At 40.2% G+C, this 14,157-nt stretch overlaps 1 protein-coding gene across 7 annotated transcripts in view; it reads left to right on the forward strand.

Moving 5' to 3' along the window:
• The window catches only part of ELAVL2 (ELAV like RNA binding protein 2), a gene marked incomplete at both ends in the record, with an annotated part of 116,566 nt that extends 109,810 nt beyond the window's left edge, over window positions 1–6,756 (forward strand). For 3 of the 7 annotated variants that reach the window (XM_080921196.1, XM_080921192.1, XM_080921190.1), the window contains 2 exons: window positions 5,784–5,822; window positions 6,426–6,756. In XM_080921196.1, coding sequence (XP_080777322.1) covers window positions 5,784–5,822; window positions 6,426–6,756 — 370 coding nt within the window. The remainder of the gene's footprint in view (window positions 1–5,783; window positions 5,823–6,425) is intronic. The other 4 variants (XM_080921191.1, XM_080921193.1, XM_080921194.1 and 1 more) reach the window with 3 other exon arrangements.
• Window positions 6,757–14,157: the final 7,401 nt, after the last annotated feature.

Here is a 14,157-nt window from a genome sequence, read left to right on the forward strand (position 1 = left end):
ACAATATTTTTTGTTTGGTTGGTTTGTTTTTTTTTTTTTTTTTTTTTTTTTTTAAAGTGGGCCCCTCTCTCCTCACTGTTTAGAGGTTGACAAACTTTAGCTCCAATGGATCAGAGAGGAAATCTATTAAAATTTCTCGGTCATGGTTTTTGCAACTGTGTCTCCTCTTTCTCCTTTCATTTCTTCTTACCATCTCCTTCTTTTTCTCTTTCTTTCTTTTTTTCAGCTCTTTAAAAATTTAAAAGTCATTAGCTGCTGTGTCATTCAGAAAATAGTGTCAGTCTGGATTCTGCCTCTAGGTGGTAATTCACTGATGCATTAACCCAAAGAGGTCACTGTGTTACTAATGGGCATAAATAATCCAAGTTCTCAAGTTATCTAGTTGTTGAATAAACAAATAGACCAGGAGGCATTCAGAGCAAACCTACTTTTTGTGGAAAAGAAAGAACGACTTGAGGTTCAGTTAGAACAGTGAATGTCTGGCAATAGAAATGAGTCCCCTGGTTTTTATTTACCAGTCAGCCATGTGATAGGATATAGCTATATTGTATCTAACTCCTAAGCTGTTTATTATAAATGTATGTAAAGCTATATTTTTTCTTTTCTGAGACCAAATAGTTGATTACCAGAACACATAATCACAAACTTAGTACACTAGAGGAATTAACTTACATGCTTTCTAGGTTTGGTCACATACATTTTTTCTCCATTGGTATAATAGAAAAGAAAATAAATTTTTAAAAATCAACTTAAAGTATCTCCTTCTAAAGCAGTTAAGTCTGCTACTTAGGTGTGAAAAGAAATGTCTGTTAATGCCAGGTTGAATACCTACTTAAACTGGCATTTGCTGAGAGAATGGTACCATTATCAAAGGCTGTGTTGATGAAGATGACCAGCTGTCTAGCTCATTGAGTGTCGCTGCTGTAATTTTGATTTTGAGAAAAATTCCTTGAGGAAAACAAAATGTGTGTCACCTTTGACTTTAGTGACAAGCAGTGGTAACTGAATTAGAGGCAAGGCACATGAGCCAAGTATTTCCCTCTGCAGAAAGAACTCTCAGAGCACCCCCTTCCGGCACTGCATGCTTGCCCTCACTCTGATGCCTTTCTCTCTAAGTCTATTCACCGTTGCTGTTTCTGGACATAGTACAGTTGAACCCTGGTGAATTTCAGCTGTCCTAGTCATCCTGTCCAGCTTTACTTGGCTGTTAGAAGAAAACCATATTGCTATGCACTGTTGCTTTGTGTTTTAATTAAAGCTGTAGTTTTGTTTGCTAGTTACTACTTATTAGAGCAGTGCTCTTAGACTTTCAAGACTGTCAGAGGACCTGTACACAGCATTAAGAGTCCTGGTCTCTGGGCAGCATTTGTTGGATGTTAGGTACCACAGCATCCTAGCTGAATCTTCCTTTCCTCTTTTACATGCCCATACCCTTTATTTTTGATGACGTAAAGTTTCCAAGGTTGTCACTGTGATTCAATTTAAAGCCTTTATCTTCTGTCCATCCTATATTACAAAACGTTTTAATAGTATATATATTATCATTACTCTGAGATTCTTTGGCCCTTACAGAAGAAAAAAAATTGTACAAGAAAGGAACAAGGGACATTAGTTGAAAGAAAAACCCAGCATTAGTGAGTGAGGAATATGACTATACATGGAAGTTTGATCTTGGAGTCCCAGCTACCCTGGAGGCTGAGACAGAAAGAGCAGTTAAAATTACAGCCTGGATTGTGATGTGCCTTTCTTATTGCACTAAATTTACATCAAGTAGCCCCTGAGAATTAGCTGCTACCTGCTTGCCCAGTGAGGGCCAAAAAACGAAGCAGTCAGGTTCCCAGTAGGAAATATCCTTCTTTCCTGGGACTCATAGTGTTCTCTCTCACCGCACTGCTCATCCCCCCTCTGCTTGGTCTATGTGGTGAAATGTGAATGACCATGTGCTAGCAAATGGGTTTGATCTAGATTAGGAGTAAGAGAAATGAGTCTTCTATTCTATAGTGCAAATATATCTCAATGTGTGGTTGGTGCTTTTTAAAAGTATCTTTAATTTGGAAGTCATTACCTTGAGTTTCTTCTCATTTTATTGAATACAAGTTGACCTTTGAGCTTATCAGACACTTGAGTTAGGACTTGAAAGTTTTGTTGGCATCTTGCTCTTTTCTGTTGGTGAGATATTAATTCTTCCCAGTTATTTCTTCATCAAGTTTATGTGTTAATGCCTTTGCTTTGAGTTTGCCACCTCCCGGCATACATTTTAGAAAGTTTATTGTGCTAGTTTTATGTTATGGTGGTTTTTGGTAGCTGAGAGGGACAGGAGAGTAGAAGTTATAATACTGATGAAAGGACTTTCAGTATTCATGAAGATTAAAAATAAAACAAAATTTCGTGTAACAAGGATTAACTTTAAAAGTGGGCTTATGAGGTTCATGACTCAAATCTGTATTGATATTAAGAATTACTTAAACATGAACACTGCTAATGTGATGGGGTAGTTGGAAGTGTATATAGATACAAAATAAGGCAGACTCTTTATTTGGTGGCATGACGTAACTTCAGTCCCTTAAGAATATTCTTAGTGCAGGATATCCAAATTAAACTGTAAACCAAAATTTCTCATTTGTTCATTCGGGTGAAGTAAACTTAACTGTACTGAGTGTGACCTAGGCAGTGGCTATGTGTCTGCTTCTGTGAGTCTGCATTTTTAAGGAGCCTCTGCAGTATAACACTTGGGTCGAGTTTCAGGCATGTTTCTAGTTGCGTTGGCTTGGTCTCATGTTGGAAGGCACAGATGTCAAGCCTCATGAATACTTGTTCTCATTCATAGAAGATGTGATTGGACAAGGGAATATATCGATGAGCTTGTATTGGTTAACTTTAAGCCTACTGTTGCTCCATGCTTTGGAGAGGTTTGTAAGTTTTTCCATAGTACACAAAGTTATGTTTTTCTTGTTTTTGTTGTCTTTCACATATTATGTGAGACTTCAGTTGGATTGTTCCCTAATCTACCAGCTGAATGGCTTGGAAACCAGGCATATACTTTAGTTTTGTGCTGCATTTGTAAACATCTTGTTTTGAAATGAGTGTTTTAGCTGATAGAACAGTCTATCACAGATGTTGCCTAGTAATCCGAGTTACACTGTCCTGGTGATAGGAAAGGTCACAAAATGTCTTTGCTGTGCACTTGTTGTATATGCATGTGGTTTGTGCCTCTAGAATCAGTGGACGTTAGACTCTGAATTCTAATCAAATATGCAAACATAGGATGAAGATGAAATATATACTCTATCAAATATAGTGATATACTGATTGTTTATCTGAAGTATCTTAGTACATTAGATCTTGCTTTAAGCAAGAGCCACAGAGTGTTAACATTTGTCACTTTGAGTGTTTTGACTCCGTGTAGGATATGTGTGTGGAACTGACTTGTTTCTAGCGACCTAAAGTGGTTTTTGTGAGAAGGACAGAAAATGACCGCTTTGTTTCTTCTCGGACCATCCTCAACTCAGTTTCCCTTCTCTCAGGAACTGCTCTATAAGTACAGGATGTCTTAATTGAAGCTAAGGTTTTCTATCGAATCTTCCAGATCCACGTAATGTGGTACTTGTGAACCGGATTGTATCCCAGCCAAAGCTGGGGTCGGAGCGGCCATTGGTCACCTCTCAGGACAGCATGTGATATCGTAGATGGATGCAGATACTGCTGCAGTCCAGGTGTTAAATATAATTTACGAACAATCTGGTTGAAATAGCAAAGTACACATGCAGCTGACACCAACATTTACTCCCATGGAGTTGCCCCAAGTTACTGCACAGAGGCTGCTAGCCTGGGCTCCTCTTCAGTGTGTGACTTTCCGTTTGTCCTGAAGCCATGGGGCATGGAGCTGTACCTGGGATAGGATAGATTTTCTCCTATAGCTACAAAGGTTACAGTTTGCTCCCTGCTACATAAACATGTGGCAGTGAGAGTCAGGGAAATGGGGGTCAGCTCCCCGTAGTCAGCTGCCATGCCTGGGCTATTTCCTGGAGCAGTGTTCTGCCCCCTTGCTGATGGGGGAGGAGAAAGAACTGTAGAAAACTTGGTTTAAATCCTCCAGACTGAGTTTCCCTTAAGATTGGGAGATGCAGGAGGGTCAGAGAACCGTGTAAGACTCCACAGGTGGAGCAGCTCCAAGACTCGTTGAAGTCTTCAGAGGCCTAGTTGCAAAAGTCCCAGATGCTCTGACGATTGTAGGATGGGATAGAATTGGGAACTCCCGTAGTGCTTAAAACTCACTTGCATGACAGGTTTGGTGCCCATCCTATCTTAACAACAGTCACGTTTTAAGGAAACTCTCTGGAGTTTCATTGCTCTCCTAAGTGGGTGGAGGGAAATGCAACTTCTGAATTTTCTCCGTTAGTCACTTCGGTATGTGTGTCCCGCAGGCACTTTGTCAAATGCATTCCATAGCTGTCTTTCCAGTAATTTGATGAAGTTCTCTGTATCAGATCACCTTTTGATTGGTGTTGCAAATTTGTGTTTGTTTCTTCTTGGTGTTTGTGACCTTGGTTTTTGTATATAAAGGCGTGGCATCTTAACTCATCTGTCCTCTGCCAGACACAGAGTCCCCTGACGTTCTGTACTCTCCACACCTGCTCTGTGCTTTATGTGTGCAAATATTCTCACCCAGTCAGCCTTCTGGGTAGTTTCCATCCCACATTAAGTGGAGGATGATAATTTTGGTAACCTTGGCTTTTGCATAATCATCAGGTATTTGTTATAAAGCAGCAGTGCCTGAGCCAGTGGTCTGTGCTAAGTGGTGCCTTTGAGAAGAAAGGAATGCAATGCATCAGACCCAAAGAGATGAAGGAAGATCTAGTGTTAATGGGATTTGTTCTCTTGCCTTACACTTTGCATGAGAGCAACTCAATACTGAACACTGTAAATGTCCAGTGGAGATCAGGACCATGTCTGAAAGACCAGAAGGAACACTGTGGCCTTTATACATTGAGAGGAGTTGCGTTTCTTATGTGCTCTTCTCTGTGTTTGGGTTGGAAACAAAAAGCTGATACTCACCCATTTCCCAAACTACTTAGCATTTCACTGTATTAAAAGACAAAATAATTGTGTCTCACCTCTGACCTGGGGCTACAGAGAGTGCAGACAGAGCATTACAGTTGGGTGGGTTACATGGCTGTGCATTAGAAATGCCTGCTTCTTGCTTGTCATTTATTGGTAGAAACTTGAGGCGCCCATAATAATCTTCTTGACATCTTAATAAAGCAAGATGGCCCAAATTCTATAAAGCCAAGTTTGTCCATCAACAGTGTGTTTGTACATCTTTGTAAATGTACATCTTTGATTTTTTTAAAGTTCAAACTCCTCTGAAGAACTAGCTCTGTGGGTGTAGGTTAGCTGGTTAACTCTTGTATAGCTTCAGGAGCCAGTGGAATCGTTAAAAAGTCAGAGTAGGAGTTTGTACAGTACTGGTCAGCTCCGGTTTCACTCTTAGAACTTGCCTGCTGGGAAGTCAGGTGTCAGCCGTTCTGGCTCCTTCACGTTCTTTCTGGCCGTTTCCTCTGATGACCACTACTTTTTTCTTTGCTGCACTGACCTTGTACAGATAGCCAGTGTTCTACGACAGTGGGTGCCCATTCAGGAATGGGAAAAGACCCAGTGTTTTGAGGCATCAAATATATTTTTTGCACAATTATCCCCATGGAAGATGGCAGTAATGTGCCTAGCTTTCGTGAACCGAAAGGGGAAAATTAAACACTGAAGTTTGCTAAATGTGTGTTTTGCAGGTTGGACAATCTGCTCAATATGGCTTATGGAGTAAAGAGGTAATGACATAGGTTCATGATACCCATAATCCCTTTCTACAAATGATTGATTTCTTTGATTTGGGGAGCAATATTTCCACCCTCATAAATTTATGTTGGGTTTTCTTTTGCATGAGTAGCCTATTATAAAGTTGTGTTTGAAGTGCGTTGGACTCCTGGACTATCTTTATAAGACTGTATGCCACCCAGTCTTTTAAAAAGTCATTACTTCAGATTGCATTGCAACATTATAGCATGTTTCTGTTATGTGTTGGTTTTCTCCCCTCTCCATCCTCATGAAACCGATTTTTAAATTTTTTTTTTTTTTTTGCCATTGTTTAATTTGTTATTTGGTGCAGCTGATAATGATCATTTCATAATTCATAATCCATCAGTGCCTGGATTGTTTGTCTGTTACTACAAGCTACAAATAGAGCCTTGGTTGACACATCAAATAGCTGTATACATCTGTTGGGAAAGCAGAATTACTAAAATTTGGGAAAAGAGAAAAGAACTTAAACCCATTTAGTAACCAATCAATGTTCCATCTTTGTGTGTGTGTGTGTGTGTGTGTGTGTGTGTGTGTGTGTGTGTGTGTGTGTGTCTGTTTCCTGTTTTGTTTAGTAGGTTTTCACCAATGACGATTGATGGAATGACCAGTCTGGCTGGAATTAATATTCCTGGGCACCCTGGAACAGGCTGGTGCATATTTGTGTACAACCTGGCGCCTGATGCAGATGAGAGTATCCTGTGGCAAATGTTTGGGCCTTTTGGAGCTGTCACCAACGTGAAGGTCATCCGTGACTTTAACACCAATAAATGCAAAGGTTTTGGATTTGTGACTATGACAAACTATGATGAGGCTGCCATGGCGATAGCTAGCCTCAATGGATACCGTCTGGGGGACAGAGTACTGCAGGTGTCCTTTAAGACAAACAAAACGCACAAAGCCTAATGAGCTCTTGTCCTCGGTCCATTTATATATGAAAACTATACAACAAAAGCAAGCTAAGAGAAACTTTATACATTAGTAAATGTCTTTGTAAGTCAGTGTTGAGATGGGGATAAATGACTACTTAGCATCCTAAGAAATATGTGAGATTTTTTATTGCTAGTATTTGAATTAAAACTTCTTAAATATCTTTTATGTTTGAATATGGACAAGAGGTACAGGGTTTTTACCTGTCACATTGCATTCTATTGCCTTCTTTGAAGAAGGTGGACCTTTTAAAGTGTTTCAGCTAAGGGAAGACATTTCTTTTCTTTTTACATAACTGCCTTGAACCTGTGAGTAAGCACTGAGGCTTTGTGTTGTAGCTCTTCAGTTGGTTGTCTTTCCCCACCTCCTTACCTCCCTTCTCCTTTCTTCTCTTTCTTTGTTTCCGTTTTTTTTTTTTTTTCTTTTCTTTCCATTCTCTGATTAGCTTTGTGTTTGGTTTACATTTAAAGCATTGCTGTTATGTCTCAGAAAAGTATTTTGAAGTTTACATTTTTATTTATGAAGTTACAAACAGTATTTATTTTGTAATTCTGATTTGGGCTGGGGCAGGGGGGGCGACATTATAAACGCTTATTGTAAGAATACTGGAGAACTTTTCGTAAAGCAGTACCTTGCCAAAGAGATAAGAGCCTCTTTGATGTGGGTTTAAAAAAAGCATCTATTTTTATAAAAAAGAAAATTTGGAGAAACTTTTTACTGGTCCTGGAACAAATATTTTGACTTGAATACTTTGAGAAATCTCTTCATATGACACCTAGTGAGCTTTTAAAATTTACCAGGAAATTTGCAACGGTTGGAAAATTTAGAGAGATTTATGATGTAGAAAAATACTTTTGAGATCTTTGTATGAGAGGAATTGAGTCAGTGAGGGAACACTGCTGGTTTCATTTTCGTAATCACCAGTGGGGCGTCTGATCATCCTGGTTGTTATGTGATAGATGGCTCACATTGATTTGTGATTTTGAAACAAATAAAAAAAATTTACAAAAGAATATATAAGAGCAGGCAAGAAATTTAAATTACCAAGAGATGGGGGAAAATCTGTTCTTCCTAAAGAAATCCCTTCAGATAGAGCTCATGGTGTTTAGTGATGTACTTGCAGTATCGTTTGAAGAATTGTTTTGTCTTAAGGAGGATAAGATGTTGCACACGTTTGCATTGCAGCAAGTCAGCAAAGACGACCTGAGTTGGATATATTTGAAGGCATTTGAGAGTTACGTTTAAGGCTAACACCTGAGCTTTGTGTGATGTAAATAAGACCTTGTGTTTATGAACCTTTCAGCTAATTTTATTTTTTTTCCCTTACATATCAAGTGATGTTCAGGTTTTGAATGTTTTGTATCAGTTTTTTTCTTTGTAAATGGCATTAACATTGTTACTTGAGGTCTTGCTTATTCACTTCTGTTGTCCTGAGGACTTGAATTTACAGTGCATCAGATTCGTTGGCTAATTCTGTCTGTAGATAGTCTAGCTTCAGCTGTTTATGGTGATGCTACATTTTCGTTTATAAATATGTTTGTGGTAAAAAAAGAAAAATGAGTATAACCATAGGTTTTGAACAAATTTCCTTACATTTTTCATACAAAAATCATAAATATCTGTATGCTATTGAAATTTAACTTTGTATGATGCTTAAACCACTATTTGGGGAAATAATAAAATAAGTCTTTACCATGTATGAAAGAAATTTTAAAAAATACAAAATATTTTCTGATTAGCATCTAGCTTATAATAAATTTTCAAAAAAGCTGAAGGCGACTGTTGCCTTCATCAGGATGCACTGAGAACTATATAGTTACGTCCTGCGTTTTGTATAAACTGAGATGCTCATATGCTTCCCCTTAGAACAGGCAATGTGCTATGCATAACATAGTTGTACATTATCTTTGCAGTTGCTTTGAGTTTTATTTTTTATTATTTAAAACTGTAGTTATAAAACTTTTCAGTCTAGTGCAGTACATATACTGTGAGGCGCGTGCTAAAGTGGACAAGCGAGTTTTCATGCTGACCCACTCAATGCTATTCAGAACTCAATTGGCTTAGCACTTTCTCATATCCTTAGGTGCATTTAGATTGTCAGTTAACCTGCGTTAAAAAATAAAATAAAAGTACATGTATATATTTAAAAAAAAAAAAAACTAAGGTTTCCCTTGTGGGAAAACAGCAGCTACACGCTTCTTTCCTGTACTACTGTAGCAAACCAAGGCATTGATGAGAAGGCATGCAAATTGTGCTTCAGTTTACAGTGTTTATCAGAGCACTTAATAAATGTAAGGCTGGTATTTATTTGAAGTTGTACAGTATGACTTAATTCACATCTGTTGGAATAGAAAATATATTCTGTTGAGTATTTAAGAGGCTGTACATGTTTTCTTTTGTGTTTGGATTCTTTGTGCTTTTTCATGTTCGGTACATCAATAAACAAAGTTGAAGGGAAAGAATCGTGGTGTATCTTTAAACACATCTGAATTGGGCGGGCGGGGTGTTCCTATACTCAGTCTCTCTGTTTAATTAAAAGAGGTGTTCTCACAGCCCTAGCTGAAAGCTGTTCTATCTAAAGGAATCCAGAAGGCAAGTGAGCTGAAGGAAAGGGACCAAAAAACAAAACAAAACAAACAAACAAACAAAAAAAAAACCCAGCAACAAAACACCAAAGCCCTAAAAGAAAAAACCTATGGCCGAATCCTCGGATTAATTAACTTTCAAGTGCCTGACTAGGTGACTCTTACAAGGACGTGTGCTTTCATCAGCTGAGTGGTATCACTGTCTAGCCCTGAAGCGTTTCCAGGAGTGGGGACTGCACACCCCCTGTAACTGGGGAAGGCTGGTTTGCTCTGCTTCTGTCTGTACCTGTGCCCAGCAGGGGTGGTGGTGTGCGACCCTCCTGCTGCACAGCTGCTCTCTCATAGAGTTTCCTCCGGAACAGAAAACTTACTTTCTGTTAGGTTAACACTGAACTGTGCCAGCTCCTCCTGGGCTTTATTTACACATTTAATCACAACACATCCCCAGAAGGTAAATGGATGAAATAAAGTTGTTGGCTGTTCCTTTTATCTGTCTGTATCCCTGAGACATTGTCTCACAACATAGTCCTGGCTGGCCTGGGACTCACAGAGATGGACCAATCTCCTGTGTAACACTGTGCCTGGCTTCTCTTCTGTGAGAGTTACACTTTTATAAAACTTCAGGAAACAGTATGGTGAAGGGATTTTTTTTTTTTTCATTAGTTTTTTTTTTTTAAGTGTACTGGATGACTTTTAATTGCATTGATTTGTTGCATTCATTTGGCTTTGGGTAGAAAAACATCGGAATTTAAGATTTTTTTTATTCTGAACTTAAGATGTAATAGCCAAGAGTGTCTGAGTGACAAGGCCCTTCCTCTTCCCACAGCCCGCTATTAAACTAAACTCTCCACTCTGCAAATTTGAATTTCATGTTTTCACTTATGTGATGTTCAAAAATGCTTTTCACCCCTCTCCCCTCTCTTCCCCTTTCCCCTTTCCTCCCCTCCCCTCCACTCTCCCCTCCCCTCTCCCTTCTTCCCCCCATTCCTCTCCCCTCTGTTCCCCTCTCCTCCCTGCTCTTCCCCTCTCTTCCCCTATCCCCTCTTCTCCCTGCTCCTCCCTTCTCTTCCCCTCTCTTCCCCTTCCCCTCCCCTCTCTTCCCCTCTCCTCCCCTCTTCCCCTTCCCCTCCCCTCTCTCCCCTTTCCCCCCTCCCCTCTCCCCTTTCCCCCTCATTCTTCTCCCCTCTCTTCCCCTCTTCCCTCTTCCCTCTCCCCTCCCCTCTCCCCTTTCTCCCCATTCTTCCTTCTCTTCCCCTCTTCCCCCTTCCCTTCCCTCTCCCCCCATTCTTCTCCCCTCTCTTCCCCTCCCCTCTCTTCTCCTCTCTTCCCCTCTCCTCCCCTCCCCCCATTCTTCTCCCCTCTCTTCCCCTCCCCTCTCTTCTCCTCTCTTCCCCTCTCCTCCCCTCCCCCCATTCTTCTCCCCTCTCTTCCCCTCTCCCCTCTTCCCTCCTCAGTATTTTGACTGGTTCATAGGCCAGTGGTTCTTTTACATTTGAACAGATAGTGGGAGAAAAGAAACCTGTAAAAGAGGGTTGTGAAGCTACATTTCCCCCTTCAGATCCCTTTGCTTTGTGTGTTTGCAAATCATTTGAATTGTACTGCAACTCACTGTTGAAGTGACTGACAGCAACTCTCAATCTTAACACCGTTTTAAATTAATCTGATTTAAAGAGAAATGTTGGCAATTTCATCTTCCCTTTTAAAAACAAAAACGAATTACAAGATATTCAAAGTGGAGTGGAAATTTACAACTACGTTTTCAAAGTGTTATCCCGAAAACAAGAAAATGCAAATATCTCAACAGTAACATGCATAAGAATTGTAATCCCTGGATTTTTAATGCACTTTCTAGTACATTATCCACATGTCACTTTAAAACTAAAATAAGAAAAAGAGAGAGACACCAGTTTTCATGCTTATGTCTCAGTTATCATTTTAGAATTTTGGACAGTAGAAACAAACCGAAATGGAGATAAAACCATAGCAGTTTGAATGACAGGCATGTGTAGTCTGACACGGCAGTGAATACTCCTTTGTTTTCTGTCTATAGTTTCTTTAATTCTCCCCCACAGAGTCACAGAGATTCTTCTCCACTAAAGGAGGAGACTAACAGACGTACCCCATGAATTCAAGCAGCTGGGCAGTGCCAGATGGACCTTGCTGAGGTTAACTGTTGCAAAGCTCCATATCATATAATTAGCAGGTGTGCGCATGTGTGTATGAATGCACATGTGTGTGTATGTGTGCATGGGTATGTGCTTCTGCCCACTCTCCTGTGCCCTAGTTCTGTGAGGATGAGCCTGTGTTCTCTTCCCAGAGGTCATTGCCTAGAAGGGAGAACAGGTGAGCTGCCAGCTCATGACTCTAGTGCCACCAGATGCAGTCACGGGCTAGTGTGCCGTGGCGTATACAAACCCAGTCACTCTGTGCTGTTCGTGCAATCACCAGCATGTCCTTCAGCCTGTGAATCCAGTAAAACACAAACTCTTTCAGTCCCCAAGCCCTCTGTGAAACAAAATGAAAGTTCTAACCCACTGTATAGCCTAATAGGTTGACCAAGAACCCTGGATCTTCAGTCTCTAAATGTGTCATATATACAAGAACAGCATGGAAATCCCTGATGATGGTAATATAGCCTGAAGAGAAAAAGATGTACTGTTTTTATTCAACTTTGAAGTGGGACAAAATACATATCTTGGGTTCAAGAAGTGGTAATAATGTTACATTTAGTTTAAACAGCCAAAGATGTAGGTTAGACGTAAACCGATCAGACACTCATGGGCGTCAGATTTTCAAATCTCTCTCATAGCCACATTCAAGGCACAAGTGCAGGCAGATGTTTGTGCTGACGGATGTGTGGAAGACATACCTCACTGTTGCCCAGTCCTCACCAGTTGTAGTTTAGAAGTAGGACACGTCACAGATGTACAGTAAAAGGTAAGAGCAGAGTCTCGTGCACAAAATTCATGATTATAATAAAGAGGATGATTAGTTTTCAGTGTTGCGGGGGGGGGGTCCTCAGGAATAGTAGGATAAGAACGCTAAGCCGTACAGAAGTGAATTTAAAAACTGTTGGGAGGGGATTGAAGAAGAAATTTTGTGAACTGTGCATAGGTAAAGGTCTGCCTACCTGTAATGTTCTGGGAACATGAGTACCTCCATTTGTAAACTGTGTGACCTATGAGTTTCTTACACATCTGTTTGCATAGGCTAGTTAAATTTCAGATTAGCCTGGGATTTGAGAGCACAATGAAATAGGAGGTCCTTACACATTGAACATTGGAGACCATGATACAATAGAAAGCGTATAAACATGGAGTGTTGCCCCTTTATTCTCTTGTCTATTTCCACTGTGGCCCTGGAAGTATCTGGTATGGGAGATTATTAATTTGGAGAGTGTGCCTCCTTTATGAGATGTGCATTGGACGTATGGTATGCAGCGTGTTCGGAGGCACTACCAACATTTCTCTGTAATAGCATGCTGGGCTATTGCCTATTGTCCACCTGTGCACCTTTCACACTGCCAACGTAATTTCTTCTTAGCACGTACACTACTTGGCTTTTTATCCCATGGCCATACCTTTCCTCTTGAGGAGGAGCTACATAAAAGGCCACTTACATAGCCCTTCCCTGACCAGGGCTTGCAGCTTTATCTTATAGGCCTCTTGGATCTACCGGTTAGTTGTTCTTACTCACAATTGTTCTCTACCACCTAATTTCTTGATGTTTTCCTATAATTCTTTTTCTGTATAGCTAAATGTGTTTTTCAGAACCCTCCAGCCTATCCATGGACTCCACTGAAGCTATGACCACACCAGCTGCTACCTGCAAGTAACTTACTCTTTGGAATGAAGTATGGTTGGCAAGGTAGCTGTGAAACCTTTTTGTTGCAGGGTGGGTGGTAAAGGTGCTGCACTGGCTGTGAGAAATGGTGAGACTGTCACTTAGGCACCCGAAAGAAGCAGCACTGTGGTTTCTTGGACTCTTAATGCCAGCATATCAGGACATACAGAGAGCACTGTATCAGGAGTTAACCCCACACTTTTCCATGTATGTTATAGATTCTCTCCTCCTTCAAAGGCTAATTTTGCAAACATGGATAATAGTAGTGAGTAATACAGATGTTCACACTCCCAGTGTCTAAGTCCTGTCAGGAAGAAAACATAACTGTTGCCTTAAAGTTGTACCAGAAATTAAGAGTTTTCTATAATGAATATTATTTAGTAAAATTCCACCTGTGTTTCCTCCCAACACAATGAACTGCGTGTCAACATTCTCTTTCTCACGTTGTTCTTTGACTAGTACCCTTTTATGCCTAGACATTGTATGAAAATATGAAATCCTCCTCAGGTAAATCACGGCTTATGTTTCTGTATTGATCACAGGCCCCTGAGTACTAGATAAGGTAACAATCACGCCCCCTCCCTGAAAACCAGTACATTGAAAACTTTCTATAAGTTTGTTTTGAACCTTAAGGGATGTATGGCTTTGTGTTTACCCTAGTTGTGTACTTTCAAAGCTGTGTTTCATTTTGTTTTTCCATTCCCTGAGTCTCTGTCCTAAAGGGAACCCTACTTCTGCACACAATCAGCAGCCTACTGTGGCAGGGGTTTTGGTGAACTTTAAAATGCATGCTTTACATTTAATTGCCATTCTTTCACTAAAAGCACATCAAGTGCCTGCTCTGTACCAGTCACAGGCTCTTTCTAGACTGGATATTTAATTTATATTTTCACTGATGTGAGCTAGAATATCCTTGAGGGAACTCCTTTAGTATCTCATTTTGCAGATA

Source organism: Micromys minutus, assembly GCF_963924665.1.
Source record: "Micromys minutus genome assembly, chromosome: 9".
NCBI lineage: Eukaryota > Metazoa > Chordata > Mammalia > Rodentia > Muridae > Micromys > Micromys minutus.